The sequence below is a fragment of the Peromyscus eremicus genome, chromosome 2 (assembly GCF_949786415.1).
Source record: "Peromyscus eremicus chromosome 2, PerEre_H2_v1, whole genome shotgun sequence".
Taxonomy (NCBI): Eukaryota; Metazoa; Chordata; class Mammalia; order Rodentia; family Cricetidae; genus Peromyscus; species Peromyscus eremicus.
Genome location: NC_081417.1, coordinates 36614442 through 36630075, shown reverse-complemented (window position 1 = coordinate 36630075; position 15634 = coordinate 36614442). Strand labels below are relative to the sequence as shown.

The 15634-nt window shown below is 41.0% G+C and overlaps 1 protein-coding gene across 1 annotated transcript in view; it reads right to left on the bottom strand.

Moving 5' to 3' along the window:
- Positions 1-558: 558 nt before the first annotated feature.
- Lactb2 (lactamase beta 2) overlaps positions 559-15634 on the bottom strand; it is a 34542-nt gene continuing 19466 nt past the window's right edge. Inside the window, exons 4-7 of the mRNA XM_059253998.1 lie at positions 12813-12991; positions 6181-6329; positions 1710-1791; positions 559-1240 (exon numbers count right to left, since the gene is read on the bottom strand). Coding sequence (XP_059109981.1) covers positions 1197-1240; positions 1710-1791; positions 6181-6329; positions 12813-12991 — 454 coding nt within the window. The 3' untranslated portion in view covers positions 559-1196. The remainder of the gene's footprint in view (positions 1241-1709; positions 1792-6180; positions 6330-12812; positions 12992-15634) is intronic.

Below are 15634 nucleotides of genomic sequence, written 5' to 3'. Positions count from 1 at the left end.
TTTCAGGAACTTTCTGAGACTTATGAGTTATTTACTTCCTGAGCCCTGCAAATTTAATTTACTTCCTGAGTCTTAGGAACCTCCTTCCAGAATTAAATGTTTCAATTTGAAGGAAATTACTACACAGCACCACTAATCTAGCCATTACTTAAGAATGTTATTTATATTTTTAAAAGGCCTACCTTACATTCTTCTAATTAAAAGAAAATACTTTTTGTATATAATTCATATATAAACTGATGACTATCTCTGTACTAAAATCTAAACTTTAAAAGCATATTGGTTGTATTAATGGATTACAAAAATAATTATTTAGGAGCTGGAGAGATGGCTCAGCAGGTCAGAGCACTGGCTATTCTTGCAGAGAAACAAGGTTTGATTCCCAGCACTCACATGGTGACTAACCACATCTGGAACTCCAGTTCCAGGGGCTCCAATGCCCTCTTCTGGTCTCCGTGCACATTGCTCGCATGTAACACACAGACACCCATGCAGGCAAAATACTCATACACATAAAATAAAAATTAATCTTTAAAAATAATTATTATGAATCACATAGAATTTGAAGTTGGTATATTTAATATTTTTCTTAGAAAGAAAACATTTCATTGGGGTGGCTTGCTTACAGTTTTAGAGGTTCATTCCATTATCATCATGTTGGGGAGCATCAATGATAAACATGAATCATTTATGGGATACCATTATAAGAAAACAAATATAACATAGAGCTATAGACTCAATACTTAAATGATATAATTGATAGAAAGAGGAAATAAACTTGCTATGTAAAAGGTATAGACAGGGTTGAAGAAAAGGAGTATGCAGAAAAGACATCTGTGCTGCTGACTGAAGTAGCTAAAGAAAACAGTTATTACCGCAAATGCTAATACAGAACCAAACTCTAAAGGAGTAAATGGTTTGAATTGTGCAAGTTTTGTTATTCTTAAGTAACCATTTTACTTAATCCATAGGAAATTGACAAAGTGTTAGATTCTGAACTTTTGGTAAAATGTTCCAAGGCCCAGGTTAGATCAATAACTTGTCCTACATATGTACATTGTAATTTACATATTTTAGAAAAGTATCCAGGGTTATTCTCAAAGTCCCACATTCAATATTCTCTATAAATAATCGATAGCAAAAAGAACATACGACGCTCTAAAAGCAAAACAAACTAGAGCTTCATTCATTGGAAACTAAAGTACAGCTCTCCATTTCTTGTCAGGATCTGTGGTGTAGACTGTAGAAAGAAAACCAGAAAGTAAAAACAAAAGCTAAGTATATCCACTGGATTTTAAATTATTTTATAATTAGAAAAAGTGCACATTCCTTAAATGAATTTTGTTGATGACTATAATGTGAGTTTCTTCTTGTATGTAAACATATGACTAAGGCTTTTACAATTATTAATCTACCATAAGGAAATAATTATAGAACACTTTACTATCTCTGACGTCACTATTTTCACTACCACGTGAGAACTGTACCACACTTCCTGATCTTGGTGTCTAGAAGAGGCCATCCTCCTGATGCACAACTTTGAGTGTCTATGGCAGGATTCGAGCCCTACTCCTTGTGTTTATCTCTCTCTAATGAATGTGATATTTAAGGGAGAACTCAGATAGCTGTTCTAACTCAAAAGAAACCCATGCACCTGCAAATATGTTTAAATGCTAGTAGTAAAGGCATTAAAATTCAGAAATACATACATATTTTTCCTTCTTTCTCTAGTTTTTTCAAATGAAGCAGGAGATTATGCTCTGCCATCTTATGTAAATTCTCTGGAACATTCTGAAAGGAAAACAGGGATGAAAGGGAGTCTCATTTCTGAAGAACACAGTTGTCTGGAATCTTTAAAACAACACACACACATACACACCAGAAAAAGGAGAGTTTAACCTGAGTACACTTTAGTGTGAACAGGTCAGGATGAGGCTCGGCTGACGGCTTTCCTGCCGCCCACAAACCCAGGCCCCATTCCCAAATCACATAGACTGGGGGAGTGGCACACATGTATTCTCAGCACTCTGAGGGGGAGGCAGGACAGTCAGATGTTCAAGGTCATACTTGGCTACATTGTGAGTTTGAAGCCAGCCCGCCATTTATGAGATCCTGCCTCAAAAAAACAAACAAACCAAAATCAAATAAGAAAATATAACACCAACCCAAACCATTTTTACCTTGCAAATGGTCTTGCTTTAGAATACTATTCTTTTCTATTTCTACAGATAAACTGGAACACATGCCATAAAACAATAGCCGCGTCTTATTTTGTTCACTCCTGAACTCCTAGTGTTTAGCATACTGACACACAGTAGAAACTCACTAATATTTATAAATGAAGGAATGAATAAATATAAAAATTATTCTTAGTTTTCAAGTAGTTTTGAATCTGCTTTATGCTTTCTTAGGTATTATGATAATATCTTTGTACCTTATGACTCACAGTTTTCCTTTACTCTTGTTAAAATAATGATGTAATATTGACATGCATTCTGAATAAAGAGACATTTTATTTTATTCTTTAAATAAGGATTATATTTATGAAGTCAATTTTTTTGACTAAATTCACTATCTCTGTCCTAGTTAGCTTTAACTGTTTTTTTTTTGTTGTTGTTTTTTTGTTTTTGTTTTTGTTTTTGTTTTTCGAGACAGGGTTTCTCTGTGTAGCTTTGCGCCTTTCCTGGAACTCGCTTTGGAGACCAGGCTGGCCTCGAACTCACAGAGATCCGCCTGGCTCTGCCTCCCGAGTGCTGGGATTAAAGGCGTGCGCCACCACCGCCCGGCTTAGCTTTAACTGTTATCCTGACACAGCCCACAGACATCTGAAAGGAGAGCCTCGTTGAGGACCTGCCTAGATCAGACCGTCCATAGGCATGTCTGTGGGGGGCTTGATTATCAGCTGACCTAGAAGGGTCCAGCCTACTGTGGGCAGTACCATCCCTAGTCGGGTGGGGCCTGGTTATATGAAATAAGAAATTAGCTAAAGCAGTTCCTCCATGGTTCCCACCTTAAGTTCTTGCCCTAACTTGCCTGGATGATGAACTGTGACCTGCAGGTATACATCAATAAATCCTCTCCAAAGTGGCTTTTGGTCAGAGTGATTTTTCACAGCAATGGAACGAAACCAGAATGCTCTGTTTCTCAGCTCCCTGGAAATATTTTGCCTAGATTATCAAATTATCTCAGTCAGAATTCACTGGATTTGTCTGTCCCCCTCACTGTACATGAAGTTAACTGGCTTGTTTCTCTTTTTTGAAGACTGCTTTTTCTGCATTTATCCCACTTCACTTAGCATTCACAGTCTTCTTGCATATTCTCCCCTAGACTTACCTTAAACATTGATGTTTACAAAGGGCTGTTGAAAGAGTTCAACCTGGCCACTCACTGTCTGCAAGGCTGGCCTCAAACTCATGAAGCCTCCTGAGTTCTAGGATTATAGGTGTGGGACGCCATCCTAGTTTCCCTTTTCATTTCACTCAGTTAACACACACAGAAATACTAAGTACTGGTGACTACCAAATCTGAATTTTCAAGTCCAATTCTCTTTAAGCACCAGAACCATATACTGACTCTTCACCAGTGTGATTTTCTAGATCTCATAGTGTACATTACCCACCTACGATCTTGAAAGCGATCATTCCCAGATGTCACTGGGTAACCTCTGATACTTCCAGCTGGCAGTGGAGTCTTCTTGTGATCTGATCACATCTACTCTTCCCACCTCATTTTCTGGGGCTCTCTTCCTGTCTACCCACAGCCGCAGTCTGTGCTCCTGTGACAGGTCTTCTTGGTGGGTTTCCCAACACATCAGTTTATCATTATCCCCAGTGTCTGAACCTGCCCTCATTATCTAGAATGACTTCTTTTCTCATCTACTCTGGCCTAGAAAATGCTTACTCCTTCTTTAGACAAAACTCATTACTCCGCATCTTCACTAGGTAAAACTGATTTCAATTTTTGTGTCTTAATATGTGGTGTATAGAACCTCAAGTTTTGTGTGAAAAAATGTAAGACTTGAGTATTCAAAATGCTCCAACATATGAAGCCTTTGAAGTATTAGAGTATTTTGGATTAAGGATGCTCAACTTATATAAAACATAGTGCAGTGTCTAATGTGTTTAGTGTGCTCAGTGGAGGCAACTGTTATGACAGAGCCATACCTGTTGAAATAGGTCTGTCTTCAGTGATCCTTAGATCCTTGAAGGCAAGGGTCCATAGTTATGTATGTACTTCTGCACCTACTCTAGCGTGTGGCAAATCAAATATATAATACATGCTGCATAACTAAATCACTTTAGGCTATCTCATGCCATTTTAAATGCATTAGGTGCTTCACACACTTGCATGGTGAGTATGCTTCTGTGTATACACAAAATATATTCCTGAATGAAGAATCAATGTTTATTCAGGCATGAGCAATTACTTGATGATTCATCTGTGACACGGTCTGAGAGTTTTGCTGAATGTACTTAGATTGGGGGGGGGGGAAGAACCTCAATGTACTAATATATAGTTTGGAGTGGCTACACACTGGATTAGAGGTAATGAGCTCTTTCACACAGTTTCAATGCCCCTTTCCCACTGGGTGTGTGCATGAGTGCGCGTGCACACATGTACACACTGAAGCTAACGTTGACACTGGGTGTGTGCGTGAGTGTGCGTGCACACATGTACACACTGAAGCTAATGTTGACACTGGGTGTGTGCGTGAGTGCACGTGCACACGTGTTCATACTGAAGCTAATGTTGACACTGTGTGTGCATGAGTGCATTGCGTTGCACATGTGTATATACTGAAGCTAATGTTGACACTGGGTGCTTTCTTTGATTGCTCTCCGCCTTATTTTCTCAAAAAGGGGTCTGTCTCTCACTGAACCTGGAGTTGATTCAGCTAGACGGGCTGAGCAACAAGCTCCAGGCATCCTCCTGTCTCTGCCTCCCTAGCACCAGGATTACAGGGACACTAGCTGTTGGGGACTGAATTCAGTCTCCGTACTTGCACAGTAAGACTCTAGTGCCTGACCTATCTCTCAGTCCCACAAGAAAATACTTGTATGAATTTTTCCAATGACTTTTTCCTGATAGTGCTGGGAATCCTAACCCAGGGCTTGAATATGCTAGGCTAACACTCTACTCTTGAACTACATCCCCAGTCAAAGGTATTTCATCTGTTCATCATTCTCTTTTGAAATGAGGCACACCGAATATGATTTAACAGTTTGACATATGCCTATGGTATGTTTTTTTTTTTTTTTTTTTGATTTTTCGAGACAGTATTTCTCTGTGTAGCTTTGCGCCTTTCCTGGGACTCACTTGGTAGCCCAGGCTGGCCTAGAACTCACAGAGATCTGCCTGCCTCTGCCTCCCGAGTGCTGGGATTAAAGGCGTGCGCCACCACCGCCCGGCGCCTATGGTATGTTTAAGGCCCTTCACTAATTGCTACTATCTCCAGGTTACCTTTATAAACTCAACACTATATACCCCAGGCTAGCCTCAAACTTGCAATCCCCCTGTCTCTGCTTCCTGAGTACTGAGACTACATGTGTATACCACTGTGTGAACCATAACGGACTTTTAAAACTTAGGCAATCTGCCAAATCCTGTACACTGAGTCACTAAGCTACTCTACCTGCATAGCAGATATTAAACTTGTTAAAACACTGAGTAACATTAACTGATTACCACACAGTGCTCCAGGGATGTACCCAGAGGCCACATACTGAGGTGTGGTGTTCTTCCCTATAGAAAGTATTCTGGTCATGTTTTTTGATGCACATTTTTCCATTGTTACGCTACAACTTCTCATGGCTATTATCCTAAGTTTGGTTTTTTTTTTTTTGTTTTGTTTTTGTTTTTTTGCTTAGAAGATCACTCTGTGTCATTTACTGAAGGCCTGGACACCAGATAACCAAGATGGCTGGAATAGTATCTGTCATTACTAAAGTACCCAGAGCAGTTTCTCCTGCTGAGTCAAGTAAGTACGGTTTAATGATGGCTCAGGATGGTCATTTTTGTTCTCTATGGACATTACTACTGGTCTCAAGTCAAGACAATTAGCATTACTTACATAACCAAAGGACTTGTGTTCACCTGGGATATATTAGGTTTACCATATAGCTTACTGAATAATACCCTAGTGAACAGTAGCCATGTACAGATAAGATGAAAGAAAGTCACCTGGTAAATCATTTTCCTAAGTTCAGTCAGTGTAAATGATTTTTCAAAGTTGTCACGGATTAATCTAAGAATTTGTGCTTCTCGGCTATTTCTGTGAGAAATATATTCCAGAATTTTAGCTTCAGCATTATGGATTACTGGGCCATGACCTGCATTAAAAGAATTATACAAATTACTACAACCAAATAAAAAACACTAAGTACAAAGCTAATTCACTCTATTTAAGAATAATTCATATGCTGTACTGAAAAGCATATGAGTACATAAATAGCCATTGCTTGGAAAGCTACACCAAGCATAAGATTTAAAGACTGAGTACACAGGACCTTCCGAAGTGGGCCTGTCAACATTCCGTGATGGGAGGAGGTCTCAGGAGACGGACTCTCCCACCTCTCCTAACAGTTGCTGGAGAGGAAGAGACACGTTCCTATTCAGTAGTGTAGCCGCTGGTAACCCTCCAGTGCCCTCCTGCAGAATCCGTCACCCGAGCTCCCGTAAGCAACCCCAGTTAAACTCATTGATCACCAAGAAAATGAAAACAGAGGGGGTGGGTTTGGGAAGAGAAAGGGGTCAGTGGGAATAATGGGAGGGGGACGAGAAATGTATTGGAGGGAAATATAGTCAAAGAGCATTTTTAAAGATGTATTCTATTATTTGTGGGTATGTGTATGTCTGTGGGGGGATGTGAATAAGTGTATGGATGCTGGTGGGGTCACCGGCTCCCCTGGAGCTGGTGTTTCAAGCCCTTGTGAGCCACCCAACATGGGAACTGAACTACCATCTGAAAGAGCAGCAAGCACTCTTTGCCACTGAGCCCTCTCTTCAGCCCCTCGAATACATTATATAAACCTATGAAAAGGTCATAATGAAACTGATTATTATGTATAATTAATAAATGTTAATAAAAAAGCACGACATTATAGATAGCTTGGGGAAAAATAAAGCTTTGATGGCAATAAAAAAAATTGTGCATAATACCAAAAACCTTTAGAGAATTATATCAAGTAAAACTATATAATATTATGTACCTTAAAATATAAGATCTATTTTAGCAATAATATATGCACTAAAAGAGTGACCACAATAATGGTAGATAATATGCAGTGTTCACTGGGTGCTCAGTATTATTCCACATACTTGAAGTACTGGGCACTTACAAGGGACCCCATGCGGTAGGTATTATTACTATCCACAGGGAAGGTACATAACCTGCCTACAGCTATACAGGGAAGAAGGGGTGGAGTTGAGATTCCTACTCAGCAGTTTTTAACCACTATGGGTACTGTCTTAACCCTTGTAGCAAGCCTACTAACAAGACTGAAAAGGGAGACTACAAAGGCAGCCCACAAGAGAACTAAAATCTTACAGCAAATGTAGCCATCCAGAACTTGTGACCACCCAGATGCAGTTACACTGAAATTCGCCTGCCCTTTAAACACTGCAGTACGGTACAGAAGTCCACAAAAGGGATATTTTAAATCTTCAAGAACAAAACATCCAGGCACAGGCTAACCTAGTATCACATAAAGAGCACTGGACTTTGGTTTATAACCAGCTGTTTCCTTCTTAGCCTGTTTCTTCAGGGGTGTTGTGATACCAGCACCTACTTCACAGGGCTTTGTAAGCACATAGCTATAAAGGCCCCTGCATGATACCTGCAGGGAAGCAGTCTTTACTGTAAGGTAACTATGGCGACAGAGCATAATTTCCATAAAAACACGTCCCTGCTAATAAGATGTGAGGTTCACTGGCTCCACTGAGAACCCCTGCAGGCGGCCTCTCTTTGGCCCAGCTTGGGGTGCCTTGGGCAGCTGCTCCTTTGGCTTTCCTGCAGCCATAGAGCGTACTCCCCTCATGTCATGAGGATGTGCACGCCCAGCTATACGGTACACTATTTCCTAAGCGCCGAGAACTCAGGAGAGACTGCAAGTGCACGGACAGATCCTCCCCTGGCTGTTTGTTAGGAGCAAGTCAGAAAACAAACCAATCCCCCTTTTCCTTCTGGGGTTCTTGCTAGATTCTTTTTAGCTTCTATGATGGAGGAAGCATTCATATTGTAAGCAGTGCAGTGATATCTGACCTAGAACAGGTTTCTTCTTCTGGAGATTGGAGATGTACCATTTTACAGTTGCTATGGAAACCTGACATGTCAACACTGTGAGTTAAAGTACAGAGGGCAAGTCTTACCAAAGTTGCACAGCTACAGTGTGGTTTATGGGAGAAGTCAGTTAACAGGAGCAACAGTGATGGAGACATTTCCCGTTCCCTTGCAGGCCTGCTCTGTTTCGGCAGTGGATTCCCGGAAGCCTTCCCTCTGCAAGGGGCTTCAGCGCCTGGCAGTGTCTGGAGGCGCCGATGCTAGCGGGCAGACTGCCGAGTTCCCTCGGATTTTCATGTCGGCCGAGGAACTCTGACATGTGTGCACACCCCGGCTTAGAAATCTGCCGTCTCTGGGTGCAAAACCTAGTGGACCTCTGGCGCCGGTGAGAACCTACTTAGCTTCACAGGCCATAAGCGCTGGGGCTGGTAGTGGCTGCTGGACACAAGAAGGGAAGCTCTTATGTGAAGGAAGGCCCCGTGCCAGCAAGAGGAAAGAGCATCAAGGATTGAAGACGTTAAGACACTGTTACATTCGACTATCAATAAGCAACCATGGCCACAACACTCCAGACCAAGCCTATGGATGTGTATTTGAAAAGAAACTAAGTCACTGACAAAAGACAGAGAATGTATGCAGTGACGTTACAGCAGAACATCCCCACATGTAGGGAAAGGAATGGACATTCAAGTTAAGGAGGCATTTAGAATCCCCCAAAAAACATGACCAGAAGCTGGGTGGCGGTGGCGCACGCCTTTAATCCCAGCACCCGGGAGGCAGAGCCAGGCGGATCTCTGTGAGTTCGAGGCCAGCCTGGTCTACAAAGCGAGATCCAGGACAGATACCAAAACTACACAGAGAAACCCTGTCTCGAAAAACCAAATAAATAAAACAACAACAACAACAACAAAAAGAAACACCACCACCACCAAAACTCGACCAGAAAGCAGCCTTTCCATGTCATACTATAGTGAAAATGCCCAGAGTACTGAAGCTGCACACGGCATGTCAAGCTACAAAGGAAAATCTATCAGAATAAGAGCAGATATGTCAGCAGAAACCTGAGGCCTGGAAAGCACAGACTGACATATTTCAAGCCCCGAGACTAAGTACCTGTCAACTAAGTTTATTACACACTCAGTGAAGTTATCCTTTAAAGACTTTCCATTGCAAGTGTAAACTAAATTAATCTGCATCTCTTCAGAGAAGTCATACAACAGCTCTGAATGCTCCACATTAAAACATCAGAGAGGGGCCCCGGAGGAGGGTCCGTGGGGAAAAGCCCTTGCCGCTAAGTCTGCTGACCAGAATTTGATTTCCAGGACCCACTTGGTGGAAGGAGAGAACCAACTCCTGAAAGTTGTTCTCTGACCTCCACATGTGTGCCATACATGCAGATATGTACACACACAAATGTAAATAAACATTAAAAAACTAGAGACAGCCAGGTGGTGGTGGCACACGCCTTTAATCCCAGCACTCGGGAGGCAGAGGCAGGCAGATCTCTGTGAGTTTGAGGCCAGCCTGGTCTACAGAGCGAGATCCAGGACAGGATCCAAAGCTACACAGAGAAACCCTGTCTCAAAAAACAAACAAAACGAAACAAAACAGAGACATAGAATAACCAAAGCACCTTTCTGTCTTGGAATAAGAAAAGTAAAAATAAATAGAAATAATAACAGTTCAGGGAAGAAAGTAATGAATATGAAATAGAGATGGAAAGAATATAAAGGACCAACAAACGAGATTTTTTTTTTAAAGAATAATATTCTCAAACCCTTAGTGAAACTAACCAAAAGGAGGAAAGAGTTAAACAAAATGGAACATAAAAAAGGAAATACTGTAGGAGACTACTGACCTTCAGATCACTGCACATTATTTTGTAAACTTAGTCTAATAAATTGGAACATCAAAAAGATGGATCAATTTCTTGCCACACATGATATACCAAGATTGAAACAGGAGGACAGACACAGCAGATGTGTAGTGGGAAATAAGGCCGAAGCAGCACTGAAGGCCCTCAAGGAAGAAAAGCCAGGACCAGAAGAATTCCTGCTGCAGAGCACTGGCCCTTTAAAGAAAACTAGCATCAGGGACCCTTGTGGTAGTTTGCATGTAACTGGCCCCTATAATCTCACAGGGAGTGGCTCTATCAGGAGGTGTGGCTTTGTTGGAGTGGGCATGCTTTGTTGGAGGAAGTGTGTTACTGTGAGGGCCGGCTTTGAGGTTTCCTATGTTCAGGATACCACCCACTGTCTCAGTCAACTTCCTGTTGCCTGCAAGATGTAGACTCTCAGCTCCTTCTCCAGCACCATGTCTGCCTGCACGTTGCCATGCTCCCTGCCATGATGATAACATACTAAACCACTGTAAGCCAGCCACTCCAGTTAAATGTTTTTTCTTTATAAGAGTTGCTGTGGTCATGGTGTCTCTTCCCAGCAATTGAAACCCTAACTAAAACAATCCTCAAATTGTTCCACAAGACAAAAGAGGAAGTAACCCTTCCAGATCCAGGACACTAATCCAGGGTTACCTTGCTACTGATGTTGTTGGACAATGATCCAACAACAAAGGAAAAAAAGGCATTCAAAGTCCTTAATGAACACTGATCCTAAAACAAAACAAAACCCTAGCAAACTGTATTCAATAACACTTTAAAAATACCATATTACCATGATCAAATTGATTTAATTCTAGAGCGGGTTCAAAATATACAAGTAATCAAATACAACACAGTACACAAGTAGAATATCAAAGACAAAAATCAAATGCCCATATCATCTGAAAAAGCTGACAAAACTCAGCATCCCTTCATAACAGCCCTGGAGAACGTAGGCTAGGAGCACTAATGTGCAAACTGGAGAAAAACAAAGCATTTCCTCTAGATCCAAGAATGAGACAAGGGTGTCCACTGTCTCCATGCTATTTCAGTACAGCGCTTGAATTCTTAGCTGGATCAATAGCAAAGTGAAGGAAATGCAGTGTGATCTGAATGTGAACTCCCATAGGCTTGTCTTTGGAGTTCCTGCTCAACTAGTGCTGCCGTTTCCCCCCTCTTTTTTTGAGACAGGGTTTCTCTGTAGCTTTGGAGTCTGTCCTACAACTCACTCTGTAGACCAAGCTGGCCTCGAACTCACAGAGATCCGCCTGCCTCTGCCTCCCGAGTGCTGGGATTAAAGGCATGTGCTGCTTTCTTTTGGGCCCGTGTGGGATGTCTCAGAGGTGGGCTAGGCAGCAGAAGTCAGTCACTAGGAGAGGGCCTTTCCAAGCCATACATGGCTCCTGGCTCTTTCTGCTTCCCAGGTGGGAACAGTGTTTGCTGTGTGTTCTGACTGCCATGAACTGAGTTGGCCCACCAGACCTTCCCTGCCATGATGGCCTAACCCGTCTACACCTACGAGTTTTAGTAAGTCTTTTAGCTCTTGGTGTTCCTGTCAAGTACCGCAGTCCCAGCGGCATAAAGGAACTGTACAAAAGGAGATGCAAATACAAAGAAAGAGCCCAGCTCATCCCTCTCTGCAGATAACATGACCCAATGCACCAGAGACCTGAACGAGGAAGCTGGTCTATAAACACTCTCAGCAAAGGACCAGGGGTCAGCTCAAGAAAAAATGATTTTTACATATAAATGAATCCACTGAAATAATCAACAATCTTTTTTTTTGGAGCTGAGGATCAAACCCAGGGCCTTGCACTTGCTAGGCAAGTGCTCTACCACTGAGCTAAATCCCCAACCCTCAGGAAAACAATCTTATTTACAGTAGCCTCATCCCTGTTCTTGGTTAAAAACAAAACAAGCAAACCCCACAAACAGCTGTGGAGCCTGCATGGGATTGGACTAGGCCCTCTGCATATAAAGACAGTTGTGTAGCATGATCTGCTTAAGGGGCTCCCTGGCAGTAGGATTAGAATTCATCTCTGGTGCATGAGCAGGCCTTTTGGAGCCCACTACCTATGATAGGGCACCTCATACAGCCTTGAGGCAGGGGGAGGGGCTTGGATCTGCCTCTACGAAATGTACCTCCCTATGGGAGGTCTTATCTTCTTGTAGGAGGGAAGAGGAGGATCTTTAGTATATAAAACAAATAAAAAATTTTGTTAATTGAAAATAAATAAACAAATAGAAGATGTGGAAGACCTCTCTCTATAATGGAAACCGTTAAAGCACTGTAGAAATAACCTGAAGGAGACATAAATACACGCTCCTGGATTGGCAGAATTAATATTGTGAAAACAGCCTTATTACCCAAAATGATAAACTGATTCAATGCAAATCCCTACCAAAATTCTGGTAAATCCTTCATACAACCAGAAAGAACAGTTATCAAATTTATTGACAAAAGACCTCAAACAGCCAAAGCAAGTCTGAGCAATGCTGATGGAATCGTAATTTCTGATTTTAAATTATACGAGAGTTACTGCAGCAAAACCAGTATGGTTCTGGCACCAAAACTGATGCACAGATTGATGAAAGACCCCAAAGTAAACCCCCACAGCTCTGCTACCTGATAACTAGATTAAAAACATTACTCACCTGGATATATAATGTCAGCTTTGATTTTTAATAAGTCTTGTAGGGAGTTCATATAATCATAGAGGTCTTCAAATATTGTTGTTCCTTCTCCTAGGATACAATCCCCAGAAAATATGGCATTTTCCTCTTCCAGGAATAAAGACATGTGGTCATCAGTGTGGCCAGGAGTGTATATAACTCTAGTCAAAAACAGAAGTTATGAATCATAAAATAACAAGTATGAATTCTGAGGTTTGGAGAAAATGTTGAGGAGTAAATAATTCTATTATCTTTAGACAAGACATCAACATGATACCAAGGAGTTAACAATCTCATCATCTCATTTTTTCCACGGTGCTCATGGGAAACTGACCACAGACAGATATCCCCTATTACTAGATCACTTTTCTTATTCAGAAGTACAAATTTAATAACGTATTTTCTTCTTCTTTTATAAATAAAAAGATGATTACAACAAATTTGAAATACATAAATAAAACTTTTAGTAAGAAGATAGCTTTTCAATTTCCTATGCTAATAATTAAAAAACAAAAGTGGCTTTTGAAGTTTTCATTTACTTATTGTATTTTTATACATTATTAAATACTTTAGGTAAATACCTAAGTGCTCTACATAATATTTGGCACAATGCTATATGTTTCAAAAATAAAAATTTACTCTAATAGTATTTATATAAACATTTAAGAGGAACATTTTTTAAATGTATTTGTTTCCACTTATTTTTGAAGTAAGTGTAGAGGCTGGAGAGATGGCTTAGCAGTTCTGAGCACTGTTGCTCTTGCAGAGGATGCAAGTTTGGTTCCCAGCACCCACACGGTGGCTCACAACCATCAGTAACTCTTGTTCTAGGGGGTCTAACACCCCCTCTGGACCTCTGCAGAACCAAACATGTATGCAGTGCACATACATGCATGATGGCAAAACACTCAAACAGATTAAAAAATCTAATTAAATAAAGATGAGGTACCTATTTATGTCAAGAGTGTGTGTAAACCATAAAAACGTTTAGAACAGTGTGATATAGAAACAAGGATAAACAGGCCTTTGAATGAGATGAAGACCCATAAACAATCCTAAATGTGGGTATGCAGAACCTAATGTGTGCTTTTCTTTGGTAGTGCAGCCACTGGTTTGGTTGCCCAAACTCTAAATAATCCCTCATCTATGCTCCTGTAAGTAATCCTAATCAAATTCATTGGTAGAAATGCACGTGCACACATGTACACACACACACACACACACACACACACACACACACACACACACACACACACGGAATGATGTGGGAGTAGAAGGGGGACTAGCTGAGAGGAAGAAGAGGATCAGCAGGGTGGGAAGGGAGTGAGAGAGGACAGGATAATAAAGGGGTAAATATAAAATGCATTATATACAGGAATGAAAATGTGACGATGAAACCCATTATTGTCTATAATTGATATTTGCTAACAAAACCCTTTAAACTTCAAAACTGATTATGATACCTTTAAGTCATGATAAATATTGCAAGGGCTTTTATTTATATTCACATTAAGGTTTATATCTATACCAACAGTAAACAAAAAGACTAACTAGTTTGTTCTGCAAAGCACCTCTTGATTTCTCAGCCACATTTAGACTCAGGATGGTGGTTTCCCCGTTTTACTTGTGTATCTTGAATTCCACTTGTTCTATAGGTGTCACACTGTCTTACTTGTTTACCATTCAGTCTCCTGACAGGCAGGACTCCCTCTTTTTTCCACGGTCTGTTTCCAGCACTCAGCTCTTGGTGGCATCTCATTTTAACCCATAGCTTTCCATGTCTCAGGCACTGACTTCAGGAGCTTGTGAGTATTGTGCATTTAATCCTTATACTACTTTGAGGTGGGCTCTACCAACCTTTGCATTTTAGACGAGTGAATCACAGAAGATAGCAATAAATGTCTGAAGAATATAGTTCTTCTGTCTAATTTAGACATTGATTTTTATGGTCTTGAAATACTTTAAATAAAACTCTCAATAATGAACTATTTAGGGGGATAGGGGAAATATAACTGCATATTTATATTTAATGCTTAGGGACTCAATGTGGGGTTTTGGTTGAAGACAGTAGAGTGTACAGCGGCATCTGGTTTCCTTACCCCACGGGGATGGGAAGAATGGGTGGGAGACCACAGCTCCAGGACTGGAGATGCTAAGGTGAGAGGTGAAGGACAAGGGAATTAACAGTCAAAGCAAAGCTGAGGCCTACAGACAGAGGAAGATGAGAACAACCCAGATCACCCCGAAGAATTCCCTCAAAGCTAAGGATTTGGGGTGTCAGGAATCTGGAAGAAGAGGGGACAGTAGGGGGAAGGTGGTTAAAATAAAAAAGATGGAAAATCTGTTTAACAAATATTCAGGCTGTGGCTGTAGTTCAGGGTAGAACATGTGGGGCCCTGGGTTCAATCCTTAACACTAAAAATCCCAAGCAAACCTCAAACAAAATAGAAACTTTCCAAATGTTAAGTTCCATTCTTACTTTGAGCTGTTGGACAAGTGCTCTAAGCCTGTTAACAGAGGTGTAACTAGGCATGGACGGAAGTGGAGATAATACGGTAAGAAAATGAAGATAACTCGAACACAGGTAGATTCCCTTTTTACATCAGTTTACATAATGCTGTCAGTGAGGTCTTTACCCTTCCCGAAGACCTCAAGAAAGCCTTTTCTAAGTTATTTTACTACCTTGGGAACAGACTACATTAAATTACTAGATTAAGGCACCATGAGGTTCATGCCTACAACTCTCTGTTCTCCCAGTTCTCAGGGCTCAGTTTTCAGCAGAAGAAAACCAGGAACTAGGAGAG